A 19,796-nucleotide genomic window follows, 5' to 3' on the forward strand; every position below is an offset into this window, starting at 1 on the left:
AAAACGATGCTTTGGTACATCTAAAAATGAGACGTGAAACTGTAATACATTCATTATCACATGTGCTGATTCTTATACATTTCCACAAATCTTATTAATGAGCGTATCCGTGCTGAACCTGAGGTTCATACCATCTGCAAATTTGAAAGTGCTCCTCAATATATAGGACAAACATCATGTCTGACCTATCTTTCCGTGTTCCTCTGTGGGATATCTCATTAGTGTGGAAATAAGGTAAGAAAACGGGAAAATGTCTGTTCCTACCACTACAGTCTCACTGTGCACTGCAGTGATAATCCGTAAATGTACCCTCTGGATGGGGTTGCCCATCACGTGATCTAATACTTCGTCAGAGAATAGGTTGCCTTTACAAGCACTAAAATCCTGCATTCAGTGGTTGTTTTGCGCAAAAGAGACCATAATTTATTTTCATCAGAGGCTTAATCCATGATGTGGACTTGGCAACCATATAGGCGCATTGAGAGCGAGTTGGCAAAGGTGAGTTTGCCTTTAAAATCTGTCACAAATTATATTATTAGGCCATAAACCTATATAAAAAGGTTATATCAATACAGTGTATATTACTTATGAGGTGATAGGTAGGACAAAAAGCAGATTTTTTTTTAAAAATGTGGTTTGTATGAAACGCCTCCAAACGAGTATAGCTAGCGACGGTACATGAATTTATCTTAAACGCAGTCCTACTTAATTGCCGTTATCTGGCTCAGTGAATAAGCATAAGCCTGTTTGGTCACACCGTTTTGAGTCGTTACAATTAATCCTGTATTGATGGTGTACATTTTCATAGCTTTGATATTATTTATTATAAATACACTAATACGGACAGCATACCAATGGATGTAGTAGGATGTAAAAAAAAAAAAAAAAAAAAAGAATATGTCAGTAAAAAATAATAAAAATGAAGGGGCACATTGAGATATCATTAAAATTCAGTGATCATCGCATCCTTGTTGCCATGACGGCTGCGAAGTAGTCTCATCCTTCATTTGCTCTGGTCGTATACGCTCACACAGTTAGTTTGCATTATCATCGTCTGTGATCCGCTTTAAAAGAGCGATTAAATACCTAAATTGACCGTTTTGTCATACAGAAGGGCAGTGATTTTACAGGGGTTGACGTCCCGTGACGTAAGAGCAGGCCAACGTCAGCCGAGCGAGGATACCGACAGGGTTCAGCTTCGTGTGTTTGGGCACACCGTATTTCTCGCGGAACAGAGCGCGAGCACGAGCGAGCCATAGAAGCTTTTGTTCTAACCTCGATTCACTCATTGTTGTTATTTTGTTGTTTTCCAGCAGAAAACCTGGGCTGTTGAATACTGACCTCTGCTTGCATACGAAGAAAACTTAAAGGACTATGCTTTTGTTCCAAGAGATAGTATTTGGCATTTTAAAATAAATAAAATAAATTTTATTTTTATGACACAAACGCCTATAATGGCCTGTAATATTATTTAGTAACACATATCTGCTAGTAAGTGTAGACTCCTCAGGTTCTTCTACACATTTCTTTAATCGGAAACAAAATGGAAGACACATTCAAAGACGTTATTCGGACTAATAATGTCCAGGGACTATGAAGAGGTGGGTTTGCACTCTGGTTCCAATTTACTAAAATAGCCATTTGTGTTTTCTGGCGTCGTATGAGTTTATGAGGACATGCGTGCACACATGAACACAGAGTTCTGAGACCCCTGCCCCCAGCAACACTGGAATTCTACAGTGCTAATACAGAGGTTTAATGAAGTCTTAGATTAAATGTTGCTCTGAAACTTTGTTTGCGCTAAAATATTCAGTTTTCCAACATTTTAATAATCACACCAGTATTTCACAACTCCTCAAAGGGTGTGTTGGTGTTAACACTCTACAACAGGTAACTGAACTCTCTTGTGTTGGGTAGGCTGGTCACTCAGTAGGGATGTTGGCTGCTGTGGAACATGGGCCTGTCCTCTGCAGTGACTCCAACATCCTCTGCCTCTCCTGGAAGGGCAGAGTTCCTAAGAGCGAGAAGGAGAAGGCTGTGTGTAGGAGACGCTATTATGAGGAAGGCTGGCTGGCCACTGGGAACGCCAGGGGTGTCGTCGGTGTGACGTTCACCTCCAGTCACTGCAGGAGGGACAGGAATACCCCACAGAGGATTAACTTCAATCTAAGAGGCCACAACAGTGAGGTCTGTATTTCACATTGAAGTCTTGCCTTTCATAAAGCTGCAGCTTATATTTTAAAAGGCCATGTGGTGTTGAACTATTGGACAACGTCAGTACAGTAACTACCCTCTGTGCACAAAGAGCACATTTAAAAAAATGTCTAAATTGAGTCATGAGTTCCACTGAAACAGTAACTGGAGAGCTGTACGTGTCTGCACAGGTTGTGCTAGTCCGATGGAATGAGCCCTTTCAGAAGCTTGCAACGTGTGACATGGAAGGGGGCATATTTGTGTGGATACAATATGAAGGCCGATGGTCTGTGGAACTGGTTAATGATCGGGGGGCTCAGGTACTGTCCCACATCTGTAGCTGTTCTTCCCATCCAGAGTTTAAAAATAACCATGCTTACATGGCAATGACACTTAAATAATCTATAAATGTTATTGCTTGTTACAAGGTCATATAAATGCTATTGCATATCATGAGGCAAAATATGGAAATAATGCCATTTTTGGACATTCTGTCAATGGATTGTAATATGTTAATGTCTAATTTGTCATCTTTTAGGTAAGTGACTTCACCTGGTCCCATGATGGCACCCAGGCTCTGATTGCTTACAGGGATGGCTTTGTGTTGGTTGGCTCCGTCAGTGGTCAGAGACACTGGTCGTCTGAGATCAACCTGGAGAGCCAAATCACCTGTGGGATCTGGACCCCTGATGATCAACAGGTAAGCTATCGCTGCTAGCATGTGATGTGTTTGAGTCAAGTTTGTGCCAGAACATGATAAGTATCCTTTCCATGTGTATGTGCATGGGACATAGGTGTTGTTCGGTACAGCAGATGGTCAGGTGATCGTCATGGACTGCCATGGGCGTATGCTCGCACACGTCCTGCTGCACGAGTCAGATGGCATCGTTGGCATGTCCTGGAATTGCCCGGATTTCCTAGTGGAGGACAGTACGGAGAGTGACACAGACTCGGATGACAACATGCCAAGTCAAGGTGTGAGCCTGCCGTCACTATGTACCATAAATCCATTGTTTTCAATCAGGATTGTTTTGCTGGTATTCTTAAACACACACACAAATTAGAAAAGAGTTGACCCTGGTCACCTGTTTGTTTTATTTGATGTGCCACTTCAGTTCACTGTAAAACTGTCTTTGCGTTGAAGTGCGTAATGTGAAGCCCCTACTTACTGTGAGCTTCATATCTGGAGACATCAGCCTCATGACCAACTATGATGACCTTTCACCCCATATTATCCACTCAGGACTAAAAGGTAAAATAGCAGTAACCTTTCTGTAGGTGTGTGAAACACCTATATGATTTCTGGCAATATCATGCACTAGTAGATTTCCTACCATCTTGTTTTATATTCTTTATAATTTTGAGTATTATGAGTAAACAACATTCTCCTCTAGCTGGAATGTAGTTGACAGGCTAGATGTTGATGAGAATTTACAACAGATTGCTAAATCCCACTTAACCTGCTCGATCTGTTCTCATCCAGATGTGGAGGTGCAGTGGTGCTCTCAGGGGGACTTGTTAGCTGTGGCAGGAATGGAGAGGCACGGGCTTCCTTCTGACTCAGCCTGTGCCTCCATAATGAGAAACGCCCTTGTGAAATTCTATAATGTTCAAGGAGAACACATATACACTTTGGAAACACCCGCACAGGTGAGATCACAAAGTCATTCTTCATTGACATACCATCAGCTTCAATTATGATTGTCAGATTTTTGCCAAAGTCAAAAACATTTAATTAGTGCATAGAAAAGCACATGTAAAATATATCATGAATAAAATATATGTTAAAATTGCTGTCGGGTCTGTTCTAATTTCAGAGGCCCATCACCACTATCTGCTGGGGCCACAGGGACTCACGGCTGTTTCTGGCGTGTGGGCCAGCACTGTATGTGGTGCGGGTTGAGCACAGGGTGGCCAGCCTGCAGCTCCTGTGCCAGCAGGGCATAGCCAGTGCCCTGCGAGAGGAGAAAGACGTGGGCAAATTGAACATGCCCTCCCTCCTCTGTTCCTATGTTACCAGTGCATTCATCCCAACTATCAAGGTAGCTGACATGGAATGCAGTTTCTTTTTGACTAAATAGTTGTTGCAAATAGTTTGCATTTGCAACATGCTTTCTTATTGGATGCTAACACTGATGTCATAATAAGAAACAGAAGGAAGCAAGGAGAGTACTCTGGGTGGTAGCCCAAGTCTCACTTTCATGTATTTGTTGACGCTTATTAAAGTATTCAGTTGTGCATATTTTCTCTAATCGCCGATCATGAGAGTTATAGGCAATGTATATTACACTAAATTACCACTTTATTAGATTACATGTGGTCTACAGCTGTATCTAATGGCTATCAATCTTTTTCAGCCAGTTCTATGTACTCAGAGGTTTACTGACTGATAGTAACTTCAAAGTTTCACTGACTGATAGTAACTTCTGCACAATTGTGTCATGTTTACAGTGACCTTTTTCATAAATTATCCATTTAAACCAAGGGGCAGACAATGTCTGTATGTTTGTATAAACGGTATTTACAAGTGCATTCACACTATGAATGTATTAAAAGCCTGCATTTAATGACACAGCTTATGTATCGTACAGGACTCTCTTACAGTAAGTCAACTGACTTCAGAGTACAACAGAAGTATGAGCAATGGTGCATTACCACTTACAACTGACTGTAAAATTCATTGTAACCTATTGGTAGAGCTATAGAGTAGGTGTACTTAATAAAGTTATCACTCAGAGTTTATCCCAAAATATCATATTTTAAGAGGTTAAAGCAACAGCAGGTAAAAAAAAAAAATTAACACTCATGTCTCTTTCATCTACAGCCTCCAATTCCCGATCCAAACAACCTTCGTGACTTTGTCAGCTACCCCACAGCAGGGAACGAGCGATTGCACTGCACAATGAAGCGCGCAGAGGAGAATCCCGAGGCAGGAGGGCCATGCTACACCCTCTACCTGGAGCACCTGGGCGGGCTGGTGCCCATCCTAAAAGGACGTCGCATCAGCAAGTTGCGTCCTGAGTTTGTAATAATGGACCCCAAAATGGACACTAAAGCAGGTTTGTGTCGCTTGTCTCTCTTTATTTGCATCTTTTACATCCTCCTTACATTACATAACTCCTGACATTGCCTAGCTGTGCCCTGTTCAGTCTTCCTGCTAACCTATAACGTCCTACTTTGCCTAGCTCATTCTAATGTGAACTTTGTCACTGAATTTCAGATGAGGTCTGTGTGAACGGTATGATGTCCTACATGACTGACAGCTGCAACTGCTCTGACTCCAGTGACATTGAGTTAAGTGATGAGTGGGTTGGGAGAAAGTCACCTAAGCTTTCCAGAAGCAACAGGTCCCCTAAACTTCCCAGGTACAGCAGGGCAATAGAGTAATCTGTCCATTCATTATGACAGAAGAATGATACAGTGAAGCATGATTTCAGTTTTGTCACTGTAACCTGAAAATCTCAGTTTTAATCATTTGATAACACAGTTGTCTTTTTTGTGAATATTGTGTGATTTCTGGGCTAATATACATCCAAAATTATGTAAAATAAAATCTCACCATCCCACTAGCAGATCTTATAAACATTTTGCATTCCCTTCTTTTTATTGTTAACATATCTATTTGAATATACTGAACTGCTGGTAAACACAGGCAAAAATCTTTTAAATAAGATATAAATTATATAGATATACAGGTAGTAGAAACTGCGGTGAAGTACACATTTTGGAGAGAAGTCCTTCTTCAGCTGTGCAATCCAAGTGCTTCAAGAGATATATATGTATGAACACACACATTTCCAAATGTGTGTGCTCCTTTCTGGGATTTTCTTTTCTTTTTCTTTTTTACCAGAATCAACGTGGAATCACGAAAGTCTCCAAAACTAGCCCAAACATCTCAAGAAATGTCCAGGTCTCCAAGATTACCAAAGAAACCTACCATACGATCTCCAAGTCTGACCCGCAGGGAGTTTCCTCTAGATGGAATAAGTGAGGTAGGAGAAAGAATTTTTCAGAAGCTGAATTCTGTCCTTTTTTGGCAAATTGTTTTTATAAATAATTAAACATACATATCTATCTGTGTTTGCCTTGCAGCATAGTTATCTGGCTCAAGTCACGTCTAATATTTGGGGGACTAAGTTTAAGATTGTGGGACTTGCTTCCTTTTTGCCTGCAAATTTGGGAGCAGGTAAGAAAATTTGATATCAAATCCTCTCACTATTACGTTTATACTCTGTTATGCTACACTGTGTTCACTGTACAGTTTATCATTGATATCATTAATGCATTAATCATCTCTTCACCTTTATTATTTTACTTCACCTTAATTATTTTACAGTTATTTATAAAACCAGTTTGCTGCACTTGCAACCACGTCAGATGACAATCTATCTACCAGAGGTCCGGAAAATTTCACTGGATTTCATGAGTCTGCCAGTCTTCAATCCCAATGTGTTCAGTGAAGATGAAGATGATTTACCAGGTAAACATTTATTGAACATATTTTCAAATATAATGTATTAAGACTGTAAGTATGAAATATTAATTCTGTGACACCGTAATTTTTTGTTTCAGTGATGGGTCCTTCAGGGGTGTCAGGAGATAACCCTCCCTGCACGGTTAATATTCCCATTGCTCCCATACATAGCCCTGCTCAAGCCATGTCGCCCACACAGAGCATAGGACTTGTCCAGTCTCTCTTGGCCAATCAGAATATACAGCTTGACGTCTTGACCAATCCCACAGCCACTGCAGCAGCGGTGGCAGCAGCCAACGTAACGGTCTCTGATCATAACCCAGACAACGTGACCGCACAATACACTGTACCAACGAGATACTCCAGTCCTGGACAGGTCATCTTCAATGGCCTAGAAATGGGGAACCTTTTAAGCGGCACACTTCCACCACCTCCACATCATCTTCCACCACAACCCCATCAGCAACGGCAACAGCAACAGCAACAGCAGTCGGAGGACCATCACCCACCATCAAAACATCAACAGCAGAACCAAACACAACAGCAGCATCTGAAGTTGCAACAGCACCAACAAGTGCAGCAGCAGCATCAACAGCACATGCAGCACCAACAGCAAATGCAAACACAGCATCATCAACAGATCCAACAGCACATACAACAGCAGCAGCAACAGCAGCTGCAACAGCAACACCAACAACAACTGCAACAACAACACCAACAGCAGTTGCAACAGCAGCACCAACAGCAGCTGCAACAGCAGCACCAACAGCAGCTGCAGCAGCAACACCAACAGCAGCTGCAGCAGCAACACCAACAGCAGCTGCAGCAGCAACACCAACAACAGCTGCAGCAGCAACAGCAATTGCAACAACACCAACAGCAGCTGCAACAGCAACACCAACAGCAGCTGCAACAGCAACACCAACAGCAGCTGCAACAGCAACACCAACAGCAGCTGCAACAGCAACACCAACAGCAGCTGCAACAGCAACAGCATCTGCAACAGCAGCACCATCAGCTGCAGCAACAACACCTACAGCAGCACCATCAGCAAATGCAACAGCAACAACTGCAGCAGCAGCATCAACAAATGCAGCAGCAGTTGCAGCAGCAGGTGCAACAGCACCAGCAGCAGGTGCAGCAACAACAGATGCAACAGCAGCACCATCAGATGCAGCTACAGCATGAACAGATGCAGCAACAGCAGCAGCAACTTCGACAGCAGATTCAGGAGATGAGGCAGCAGCAGCAACAGCTCCAGCAACAGCACCAACAAATACAGCAGCAACATCAGCAGATGCAAAGGCAACATCAACAAATGCAACAACAGCTAAAGTTGCAAATCTCCCTACCACCACCTCCGCCATCTGCATACACTCCCATTTCTGTGCATCAGCTCCAGATGATGCCTCAGATTCCTCACTCAGACCAGCCACCAGACAGAGGGGAGCAAACACATACTCTGAAAGCTCCTTCTAGACCACAGTCATTCATCGAAAGTGACGCCTCCCTTGAGATTCAGATACGTAAAATGAACCCTCCACCCCCATACCCAGGCACGGTGGTGTCCACAGCAACAGCAGCTGCTGCATCTCCTGCGGCCCCTCCAGGCTTGATTGGCGGCAGTGAGAATGCTAACACTCTGTCAGCAGACTCATGCCTGACTAAGGATGAGTTCTCTCTTCATCCAGTTGGCATCCAGTATCCGACTCCTTTGGGCTACGAAAGGATCACAACTTTTGACAGCAGTGGAAATGTGGAGGAGGTGTGTCGCCCACGTAGACGTCTTATACGGAACCAGAATGCCTACAGCATGCAAGGAATGGGTAGCTCAGCTACACTCAAAGTCACCTCATCAGAAAACAAGAAGGTCCAGCTTCCTTACAGCTCAGCAACCCTCAGCCGCCTTTCTGTGCCTCGGTACTCTATACCAAGTGGAGATCCTCCACCATACCCAGACCCTGCTAACCAGATAAATGTAATCAGGAGTCCAACACAAAGGATCGATGGGAGCCTTATCCATGCAACTCTGAGACGTGATCGTAGAGATACATCTCTGAAGATTTCTCAGATGGTGGACACAGCAAGGACTTTGCCAACCAAGTCTAAAGTCAACAGTGCCCTTGCGCTCTCTTATCAGCCCAGGATCCCTACAGCTTTGTACACCTGCACTCAGTGCAGCAGTAACAGCAGTAGCACTAGTGTGAGCGTTAGTGGTGGTGGGACCAACAGCAGCGGTATTGCAGGTGGTACGGTGGTGCGGCAGGATTTTCCCCCTGGCAAAGGGGCCCAACACAGTACCATTATTGTGCACTCCAAAAGCAACTCACCTCTGGCTTCACAGTCTTCTTACAACCTGTTGAGTCCAGTTGAGAACAGTCGAGACAGGACCGTGTATATAAACTCTGCCTTTACTGAAGATGAGACCCTTAATCAACAATGCCATTTGGAAAAATCAGTACGCCAATTAACACTTGGGGATGTCAGCTTAACGGTGAAGCGGCCTCCTCCTTACCAATGGGACTCTCCTACTTCAGACCAAATGTGGATGTCCCAAGATCAAAACCTATTGACTAGCCCACCTGGACCCCACAAAGCACCCCCACTTTTATCTAGTCAAGCACAGTACTTAGACATAACCAGACTGCCTTTTGTCCTCTCAACAAAGCCTCCCTCCAGTCCCAGTACTATGAACCTGCCATCAGCTTATCAGATTTCACTTTCACCATTCCCTCCCAGTGTGGGACACAATGGACCTCAGCTTCAGTCATTGCAAAATCCTCCACCATCATGTGGGCCCACTGACATGGTAACATCGGTCCCATTTAGCCAGCAGGACCCAACTCTTGTGTTGCCCCCTGGTTATGCGAATAATCTGGCCAGTCTATCTTGTTGCCCGCTACCACCTATGTACCCTGGGGCTAGCTCATGCACCAACCTTCAGCTTCACCCAATGGCTTTACATCCTTGGGCCACTTACAGTGCATGCGCTCCCATGCAGGACAACTCAGCAACTTTACCAAGTAAGATGCATCCAGGCCTTGAGAAGCCAGTTCTCTCCCCACCTCCAGCACCTCCTCCCCCTCCACCCCCACCTCCTCCACCTCCTCTCCCCCCTCCACCCCCTCCAGCTGAACTGATGAGCCATCAAAGCACCTCAGAGGTCTTAGCTGACTCTGGTGAGAGTTTTCAGGAACAGTCATCACTTAACGAGAGTCCTGTTCCACAGGGGTCAGATAGGTTCAGCAAAAAAAGTCGCAAGAGACTTGACAGCAGGGCAGAAGAAGCAAACATGTCCACCAATTTGGAGAGTAAATCAAAAAAGGATGGCCGCGCACTGTCTGACTTCAACTCACTCATCTCCAGCCCACGACTTGGTGGCAGAGAGAAGAAGAAACCTAAGGGTCAGAAGGAACAGCTGAACAAGACCAAAAAATTGAGTAGGACCACAAACGAGTTCCAGGATAGCTCGGAAAGTGAGCCTGAACTTTTCATTAGTGGTGATGAGCTAATGAATCAAAGCCAGAGCAGTAAGAAAGGCTGGAAAAGCAAACGTAGCCTGCGCACAGCAAACGAACTGGAGGAGATTAAGTGCCGCAAGGCAAACGAGAGAGAGGACCGAGGCCTGGGAAGCCAGGGATTTGTATACGTCATGGCCAACAAACAGCCATTGTGGAATGAAGCCACCCAAGTCTACCAGCTTGATTTTGGAGGGAGAGTGACGCAGGAGTCAGCCAAAAACTTTCAGATTGAGCTGGATGGGCGACAAGTAAGGCTTTGCTTAGCATAATCTTCTTAATTGATACAATTATTTGTTTAGTTATTATCAATTATTAATTATCTCAACTTTCAAAAATGTTACTCTTAATTTTGACTCTTAGAAGACCTGTATATAAGCTTGGACTAATTTTAAACAACAGGCTTGGTAACAAGAGCATGTATTGTTATGACTTAATTTTGATCTCCCATTGCAGGTAATGCAGTTTGGCAGAATTGACGGTAATGCTTACATCCTGGATTTTCAGTATCCATTCTCAGCTGTACAAGCATTTGCTGTCGCCTTGGCCAATGTGACTCAAAGGCTTAAATAAAGAACTGCTCCAGTCATCTTGTTCAGAGACAACACAGTTAATGTTTGTTGATTGTACATTGTGGAAAAAGGATGTGCAATGCTCTGCGTTGCCGTAATATGGTACTGCTTGTGTTGTGCTGGGTCAGACAGGTTATAGTCAGGAGAATTTGCTTAGTCAAATACATAGTTTTTTTTTAGAGGCATTAAAAGGTAAAGACATGGTTGAAAGGACCATATTAAGCACTTGTTGTCAACTTACATAGGTGAAAAAAGTCAACTATAAAGAATGCAGGGCCACTGCAAAGAAAATAAATGGTAAGTGAATGATGAAAATACAGCTAGTACAGATCAGTTCCTAGTTATGATTTTTCTTTTGTATGTGTATGTTTCATAACATTGATATTTGAAAGGCTAAATAATGATGTGCATGCAAGACAAATAACAATTCTCTTTCCCTGTTATGGTGGGATTCCCTTATTTCTGTTACCCTGTGCTGATAGGATTCCCTTACTTCTGTTACCCTGTGCTAATAGGAATCCCTTACTTCTGTTACACTGTTCTGATTGGATTCTCTTACTTCTGTTACCCTGTGTTCATGGGATTCCCTTACTTCTGTTTATCATGTGATGATGGGATACCCTGTTCTGATAAGATTCCCTTTCTTCTGTTACACTGTGCTGATGGGATTCCCTTACTTCTGTTACCCTGTACTGATAAGATTCCCTTACTTCTGTTACACTGTTCTGATTGGATTCCGTTACTTCTGCTCCCCTGTGCTTTTGCGATTCCCTTAATTTTGTTACCCTGTGCTGAATGGATTCCCTATAGAATACTGAGGATTTTTGCTGCCGTGCTGCAGGTTATTTTCCAACCGTATTGTGAAATTGACAGATTACTTGCCATTGCCTACAAACAGGAAGTGCCATGGGTGAAAATAACTTATTTAAACGGTTCTATCTGTAGTATTTCACTTAGTTGAGGCTTAATAATCATACACCAGGCATTTCTTACATTTAGTTTTTGGGCCATTACAATGAATGAATCCACTGCCTTGATAGTTAATAGGTGTCCTAATTTGTTTTTAATATGTCTCTTGTTCCATTTTACTGCATTATTAGCACACTTTGTTATAGCAACAGTTTTCTGTCCCTGTATAAATCTTAAATAGATTTATGAATATCATGAAGCTGGGGTGTTAATATCACAGGAATAACCTTAAAATGTTGATTTGATCATAATACCTATATATCGATAAATGTCACCATATACTATAAAACCTAAACTTAAGTTTATACAGGGTTTGAAAAGTATGTTCACAATGACACTAATACAAAATGTATAGTGTTATTTTTGACAAGAAACCTCTCACATTAAGATTAGTCTTGAAATACCTTATAAAGGAGACATGGGTAGTTTTAATGCGGTAATGCTCCCTGGGAGCAAATCATAATAAAATTGGCTGCCACACTGATTGCTGGAGATGGGACACTTTTCTTGGCAGAAATAAGGAACAGTGTCGAAGAACATTATACTGGCAAAGTGATTCTTCACTGCAAGTCCTATATAGTCTGGTTCCAGGTTTTTCAGTGGCTGGGAAGGTGGCCCTTGGTATATTGATTCTGTATGTCAGGAAAAAGACTAAACATATTTATTATTTTAAGTATGCAATTTTTGCAGCTGATTCCTAATGTCATTTTATTGATCCTATTTAGTTAATTTTTCATATTCCTTGTAGCTAAACATTTGCTGAGAGTCCCTGTGTCAACAGAAGATGGTTGATGTGAGCATTCTGTTCTTGGTGTTGTATATGCTTTGATGATTTGCAAATGCAGCAGTTTCTAATTCTATTATACTGGAGTATGCAGGCCCAGTTTGAATTGTGTGGAATGTAAGGCTTTAACTGTGCTGTTGCTTTAGTATTGTTATGTACAATAAACTATGATGAGGCTTGTTATATTAACTCAAGGTTGTTTCTTAAACATTAGAATGTGTGTGCAGTAGCTTAATGAGCCAACAGAACGAGTCACCAGAATAAAATTAAACTAGTTTGAAGACACATGTTTATGGATTATGTATATATTTATTACCCTTATTAAAGCATTTACAGCTATAACTGACATGCCGTTATACGCACCACTAAACTGCACAACGATGTCAGCCTTTTGCTTTCCTCAAGACTAACTTTTTACATAGCAATTACTCGGCGAACGCAATGATGTCATTATGTGGGAAAGGTCGAAAGATGTACACCGAAAGATGCTACACCGTAGCCGATGACATATGCGCCTTTACAATGCTGCCAGATTGGGCGGATTTCCACCCAGCTGTCTGCTTTCGGTAAACTCATTGAATTTTGAAGAAATACGTATGATGTAGTTGATCGGGTGGTCTGAATCACAGTCTGACCTTTGTCAGGTTATTAATATATTAATGTAATGGCTTTCATATAGGTATCACAAAGATTTTCCTTTTTATGTCTGCAAGAAGACTTTTAATAAACAATTATAGTGGTATTACTTATTTTTGGAAAAATAGCCAAAATCATTTTCCAAAGAAATACTAATGACCATCCGTTGTGTGCTTGTGGTTCATAAACTACGAAACACCTAATGTTGGCTTGGGCTACGCTGTATACTCATTTAGCTAGATAATTGTTAGTATTATTTTAGACTGCGTGTTATATTCTAATAGTATAATATGGGGTAGAACCAGGAAATAATTATAGCTTTTATTAGAATAATGTCCTCTCTATTTCCTGCCGTCTAGTACAAAGCGTCCACTGTTTTGATACACGATGTTTTTTTGAGCAACTGTTCGGTTGTTGGGCTGGTAATGAGCAACCCTGGCAACACCGACCTTTGAATTGACGTGGATGAAGTCCAAGCGTCGGTAAACTTTAACGCTCTGCAACCTTGCTACACGTACTTTTTAGGCCATTGAAGTGATACGGCGACTACAAGCGTCGACGAAGTTACAGGTTTGCGATCGAATCTTTTTGTCAATTTTGTATGTAGATGTGAGCCGTTTTTTGTTTTGTTTTTTTACTTTAGAGTTAATTATTTCATAGATTATTTCCCACCGGTGACAATTTCTCCAAAGATGACCCGGCAGCAGATATTAACCCTCATTGCAATGGCATCCATAAATGTCAGCTCAATGATATGTTATTCAATATTAGGTCCATTTTTCCCACAAGAGGTAAGAACTTTCGTTGTATTACGTTATTTTGAGTCAATAATTTTGTATCTTTAATTAAACGGTGTTTATTAGTTTATCATAAATTGTTGACACGCATTTATACTGCGTGTAGGCTGCAAAAAGGGGTGTCGACCAAGCTGTAATTGGTTTGATATTTGGATGCTACGCCATGTGCTCTTTGATTGGTTCGTTAATACTGGGTAAATATGTAAGTTGATCTCTATTTACAAGAATTACAAGAAAATTGTACATCTGGTTCTTCAATTGTAAGATATTAAAAAAATTAATATACTTTAAAAATTATTTTAACTTCAGATTGTCCAAATTGGGGCCAAGTTCATGATAACTGCAGGGTTGTTCGTTTCAGGCGGGTGTACCGTGGCCTTTGGGTGAGTGCTTTGTTAGTTTCTGTGCTTGTCGGCAGATTTTCTACAGAAAGATTAGCATATTAACAGTTTTTAATCAGAGCATGTTTTATTTGCAGGGTATGTTACACATAAAAGGCAAATTTAAATCAGATTCTGATTCTTGTATTTATTATTAACGAACATATTCCATGTGTTCGAGGGTGGGTAAAATAAATGTAAACAATAGACTCAATTCTAAGATGCAAGCTATCTCATTGGGTTTTGTCATTAATTTTTTTCTAATAAACTTGCAGATTCCTAGACAGAGTTCAAGAAGTAGAGGTGTTTATAGCGCTCTGTTTTGTCGTGAGGTCTGTGAACGCAGTAGGCTTTGCTGCCGCTGTAACATCCTCTTCTGCGGTATCCGCAAAGGTTTTTCCCGACAATATAGCGACTGTCATGGTGAGTTGCAGTAAACACTTGTTTTTCAGTGCAGCCATGGTATTTAGTAGATTGCTATGCTGATTTGAGCAAACAATGGCGCCATTAAGGTCAACGTTGCTAGAATGCTTCTTTGCCCTGGCAGGGAATTCTTGGATAAGGTTCTAGTGGGATCAAAATATGTTCTGCATTTTTACCTTCATTGTAAACTCTGAAATATTTAAAATATCTAACATCCAAATGTTAATATTTTCATTAATAATTTATCATTCCCTTTTTCAGGGTTTTATGGAAATCTTTACAGGAATAGGACTTATCCTAGGACCCCCATTGGGGGGATGGATGTATCAGGCCTTTGGATATGAAATTCTGTTCATCGTCTTGGGATGTGTTCTTCTATTGACTGTTCCCTTAACCATGTGGATTTTGCCCAGCTTTGGTTGGTGAAAATATTTAATAAAAATGTGTTGTTGCATGCTCTTACTGGCTCTGAAATAGCATCTGACAATTCTCAGTATGACCACTTTTAATTATGTATGTTAAAGGTGCAAGATCACTAAGCATGTATGTTAAAGATGCATTTTGTTTGTAATATGCAGAAATAAATGTCTGTGTTTCTGCTTATTCTCAGATGTGGTTGCCTCTCAGGACTCCTTCCTCAGGCTGTGTTCCCAAGTCAAAATCATTATCATTTGTTTTGTGATATTTACACTCAGCTCAGGAATTGGCTTCCTGGATGCCACACTGTCTCTGTTTGCAAAGGAAAAGGTAATGATGATTTTCAAACAGAAGTCTCAAAACTGTGCAAGTGATTGTGGCTGCACCTTAACATACTGTACCACATTTACTAGTACATTTTGAAATTGTTTGGCTTTTTAAAATTCATTATATAATCAAAAACTATTTGATAATACTAAGTAAACAGCATGTAGAGCATGTACAATGAGTTTGAAAGTATTCTATGGTACTTGACAAACAGTGAAAATGTAAAATAAGTCACTGAAGTTATTCCTTTTAGACCCTCATAAAAACATGTGCTGTTACTGATCTTTTCCAATTTGTCTGAGCAGTTTAGCCTGAGCACTGGATCTGTGGGCTTGCTCATGATTGGGTTGTCAATACCATATGGTGCTGCATCACCCATCTTTGGCATTATCAGCGATAAGTATCCAGTAAGCAATATAGTGTTTACCTATGCTAATGGTGGTACCGTCCCCAACATTGATCTCCGTCCGTTTGAATGTATGTTTACGTGAATCATGGTAATACTGTTTTTCTCTATTTTCCTGTAGTTTATGAGGAGGTGGATGATGGCAGTAGGAGGAATGGCCACATCGATTAGCTTTTGTTTCCTTGGCCCTGTTCCTATTTTGCATATTAAGAGGCAGGCTAAATATAAAATGCTTCAATGGGCAAACTGGGCACATTTCCAGTAGGGGGCCACTCATTATGTGGGCTTACAGTGCTGATTTTGCTTTGCTTTTCTTTAGCCAGCTTTGGCTGACTGTGATTATGTTGGTGGTCATCGGGTTTTCTTTGTGCATGACCTGCATTCCAACCTTCACTGAGATGCTTATATGTGCACAGTAAGGATGATGACACCAACCCTTTGCATGCAGTTTATTTGCACCTACACATTTACCGGACAAGGTGTATGAATAGTTTTAGGATATTTTATGTATGATTTTTATTTTATTTTTTTATATTGTAGTGAAAATGACTTTGAGGAGGGCCTAAGCACGCTGGGTTTGGTATCGGGACTATTCTCTGCTGTGTGGGCCGCTGGGTATGTACTAAACGGGCTTGGTTTTGAAGCCTTTTCAAGGAGTCCCTGACTATTTTGTTACGTATAAGCAGCTGGTTTTTCATGTTTTCCATGCTGTGTGAAAGGATGTTCTTTGGGCCCACCACTGGTGGATACATCACACAGAAACTGAACTTTGAGTGGAGCGCAGGTTTTCAAGGAGGGCTCACATTTCTTGCTGTAAGCACAACTTCTCAGAAGAATCATCATAGGAAATAATGCATTGCTTTAGACAAACATCTTTCCCCTCACTCTCTGCAGACATTTCTACAAATAATATACATCGCCAATGACAAAATCCAGAAAAGAAGGTAGTGGTTTTGTTTATCATTTTAAAGCTGAATCTTTTAAAATATATATATTTTTACTTATGAACTATAGCCATATACAGTACTCCTAATCTAAAATCATCCTGGTGTTTTCCTTTCAAATCTTAAATCATAAAATTAACTGAAGTTAGATATTCATGTAATAATTAGTATTGCAACTTCTGTTGCACACAAATCCTGATACATTGCCACTGTTTGCTATAATATGGTTCATATTTTTGATTTTAGGTTACAGAAGATGAACACAACTGAATCCACAGTGATTGTACAAGAAAGTTCCCCTCTTCTCTGTTCTGCTCAACACTGTTAGCTTCTGACCATCTGCAACATAATGATTCTTCTCCCTAAAAAGCCATTCTAAACCCTAATCAAAATTGAGAGATCAAAGAAGTAGTACTTTTTAAAATGTGTTCTTTACACAACTGAGGAGCAGTAGTACAACACACATTAAACAATCTCCCTATTTTACTTTGGAGTAGTTTCCAAAATGGGGGTAGACCACTGAGTGCTGTAAAACTGACTTCACTGGATTTAAAGCTTATTGAACTGTCAGCAGCTCGAAGATAGAGCTGTTAATGTTGCTAATGTTTCTGCCTTAAATAAATGGTCAATACAAAGATGTAAGTACTGATTTTACATAAAATATTTTCATATACTATATTTTTCATAAATACTTTGATTATAAATACAATGTAATGATTATGTACTTGTATAAAGTTTTATAGCAGATCTGCACATTACATGTGTTCTAAACACTTATCTTTTTATATTAAAGTAATGATCTCTTTGAAAGTTCCTTAAGTGTTTATTAATTTATTCATGTCCCATAATAAGTATCACTTTCACTAATGCAAAATTGCAGCTTTTCTTCTTTTGTGTGTGTGTTTAAGCCACCTTTTTATAAACATCCTGGAGTATACAAATATGTCTACAGGGGCTGTGGTAAAGATAAACTAACACATTATATGTTTTAAAATGACCTTTTTACTCTTGACTTCAAAGATCTGGTCAGAGAGAATATTACTATACTTCAGAAAATGAGAATTTAATTTGTTAGGTAGATAAAAATTCATTTTTTGTTTTGGGGGAAAATATATTCCATCAAAAAGATGGTATTATAATAACTGGTGTTACTGGGCTACCAGTATAAAACATGAGAACATGGTTAACACATTGTGAGATAAACAAGAAATAAACTGAGTTGGCGCCAGATAGAAACTAAAGTTAGGGTTGAGTTAACTCCCTGGTTTGAGCTATTTGGCACAAAGTCACTTCAATAGAAAGACCATCCTATTATCTCCCACACCAAATCAGTATGGTATAAACTACATAGAGTTGGTCATTGGGGCTGTTTCAAGTCACCCAAAGCACCTTTGTGGAGTAATAACCAAATTCTTATTGGAGACAAGACAGTTAATTGGTCACTGTGGCATGAAGTTAGGATTACTTTTGTTATGGATCTATTTGATAACACTAAGAATTTCCTAAGCTTCAGTTAAATGGTAGAAAATTATAAATTACCACATAATCAATTCTGGAGGTCTGTCCAAATGCAGAGCACCATGTCTAAATGGTTTCAAAGCCCCTCACTTGCCTAAATGGTTTCAAAGCCCCTCACTTGCCAATTGAAGAACTATTGATTAAATCATTAGAATGTAAGGGTATTGCTCCCAAGATATACCACCTTTACAGGAACAATTATGTGACCCCCTGCATAAGGTCAAAAAACAGTGGACCTAGCCATGGACATATCTACTGAAGACTGGAATTTATGTTTGAATAACATTAATATAATTTTCAAAGAAGTGGGTAATAGGTTCATTCAGATAAACTTATTATACAGCCTCCATTCTGCATACACTTTGGTTGTGTCCAGACTGGTAGAATAATATTCAATTGATTATGTTTGAAGTCCAAAACAAAACGTTATATAACACTATACTCTAGTGAACTTGAGGTCTCTGACTTTCCTCTTTTGAAAAGAGATGGATTATTTTCGCACTTACAACAGCTACATGGTTTCTACTAAGGCACTGGAGGAAGAAACATCTGCCCTCTCACAAAGACTCGACTACAACAGTGGCACAGTTAGCTGCCCTCTACACAATGACATACTCTCTTCCGAATAGGCCTGATTAGTGTATGCTTATGTGGGGCCCCTTCATCGACTGGTTATCTAGAACTTAATGGTCAACCCAGTATTTCTGTGTTATAAACAATATACAGCTTTATACCTGGAGGAGTGCCAGTGTAGGTGTGTGTCTAAACTTTCAACAAAATGTTAATAATAAAAAAGTACCTTTTTCTAATTTTGGAAAAATAATATTTTGTGCTGCTTCTGCAGATGCAGTTCTGTTTGACACAGATCCATGGACAATCTGCCATGGTGCTACAGAATGTTTGTTTCACAATACATAAAATTATGTTTTGCATCCTGTGGGGTGGGACCAAACCTCTGGTATAAATTATGCAAGTTTCCAGTAGTAACACAGTACAAGCATATTGAGTGCTAGGACTCAGGAGAGATCATAGTGCCAAACTCTAAAATGAGAATTAGCATGTGAAAACTGTACAGTCAGCATTACCCAACCAATATATCACACCACCAATATAAAAGTAAATCAATTGTAAAATAGGATATCTGGATAGTACTGGATTTGACCACATATAGTGTTTATGTAAATCAGATCACTCTCCAACTAAATAAAGTGAAATGAATAAGGTACAAGCATTCTAAGAATTTTGGTCACAATGTTGCTGTAGTAGATTACATGGAAACATTTTAAACAGTTAGCTCCAAATTTGATCTAAATTGGTATTACTGAACAAATACACAAGTGGTTTCAGTGGCACAATTATTGACAAGAACATTGGGAAAATTCCCCATCAGAGGATGGTATTATCCATGGGAATTCCACAATTTACGCATGGTTAGCAT

At 40.4% G+C, this 19,796-nt stretch overlaps 2 protein-coding genes across 4 annotated transcripts; both read left to right on the forward strand.

Moving 5' to 3' along the window:
* Positions 1-407: 407 nt before the first annotated feature.
* Positions 408-12,693, forward strand: tulp4b (TUB like protein 4b). 2 transcript variants are annotated; one of them, XM_081722177.1, is made up of 16 exons: positions 408-498; positions 1,314-1,601; positions 1,918-2,187; positions 2,385-2,513; positions 2,732-2,893; positions 2,988-3,168; positions 3,338-3,445; positions 3,677-3,843; positions 4,011-4,235; positions 5,018-5,252; positions 5,414-5,558; positions 6,044-6,185; positions 6,286-6,379; positions 6,530-6,673; positions 6,766-10,436; positions 10,642-12,693. In XM_081722177.1, exons 2-16 carry the CDS (start codon positions 1,581-1,583, stop codon positions 10,756-10,758), a joined length of 5,811 nt encoding a protein of 1,936 aa, XP_081578303.1. In that variant the 5' UTR covers positions 408-498; positions 1,314-1,580; the 3' UTR covers positions 10,759-12,693. The 2 variants fall into 2 exon arrangements, with proteins under 2 accessions (XP_081578303.1, XP_081578305.1); XM_081722179.1 differs by having other exon boundaries at positions 5,414-5,486.
* Positions 12,694-13,427: 734 nt separating this feature from the next.
* Positions 13,428-17,648, forward strand: slc18b1 (solute carrier family 18 member B1). 2 transcript variants are annotated; one of them, XM_081722382.1, is made up of 14 exons: positions 13,428-13,716; positions 13,807-13,937; positions 14,050-14,145; positions 14,253-14,326; positions 14,599-14,746; positions 15,008-15,164; positions 15,357-15,493; positions 15,796-15,897; positions 16,018-16,109; positions 16,216-16,311; positions 16,437-16,511; positions 16,583-16,709; positions 16,791-16,840; positions 17,087-17,648. In XM_081722382.1, the coding sequence occupies exons 2-14, from the start codon at positions 13,839-13,841 to the stop codon at positions 17,166-17,168; spliced, it is 1,335 nt and encodes a 444-aa protein (XP_081578508.1). In that variant the 5' UTR covers positions 13,428-13,716; positions 13,807-13,838; the 3' UTR covers positions 17,169-17,648. The 2 variants fall into 2 exon arrangements, with proteins under 2 accessions (XP_081578508.1, XP_081578507.1); XM_081722381.1 differs by having other exon boundaries at positions 13,549-13,628; positions 13,790-13,937; positions 16,616-16,709.
* The last annotated feature ends 2,148 nt before the right edge of the window (positions 17,649-19,796 follow it).

Source organism: Electrophorus electricus, chromosome 10 (genome assembly GCF_041902795.1).
Source record: "Electrophorus electricus isolate QZ-2024a chromosome 10, ASM4190279v1, whole genome shotgun sequence".
Taxonomy (NCBI): domain Eukaryota; kingdom Metazoa; phylum Chordata; class Actinopteri; order Gymnotiformes; family Gymnotidae; genus Electrophorus; species Electrophorus electricus.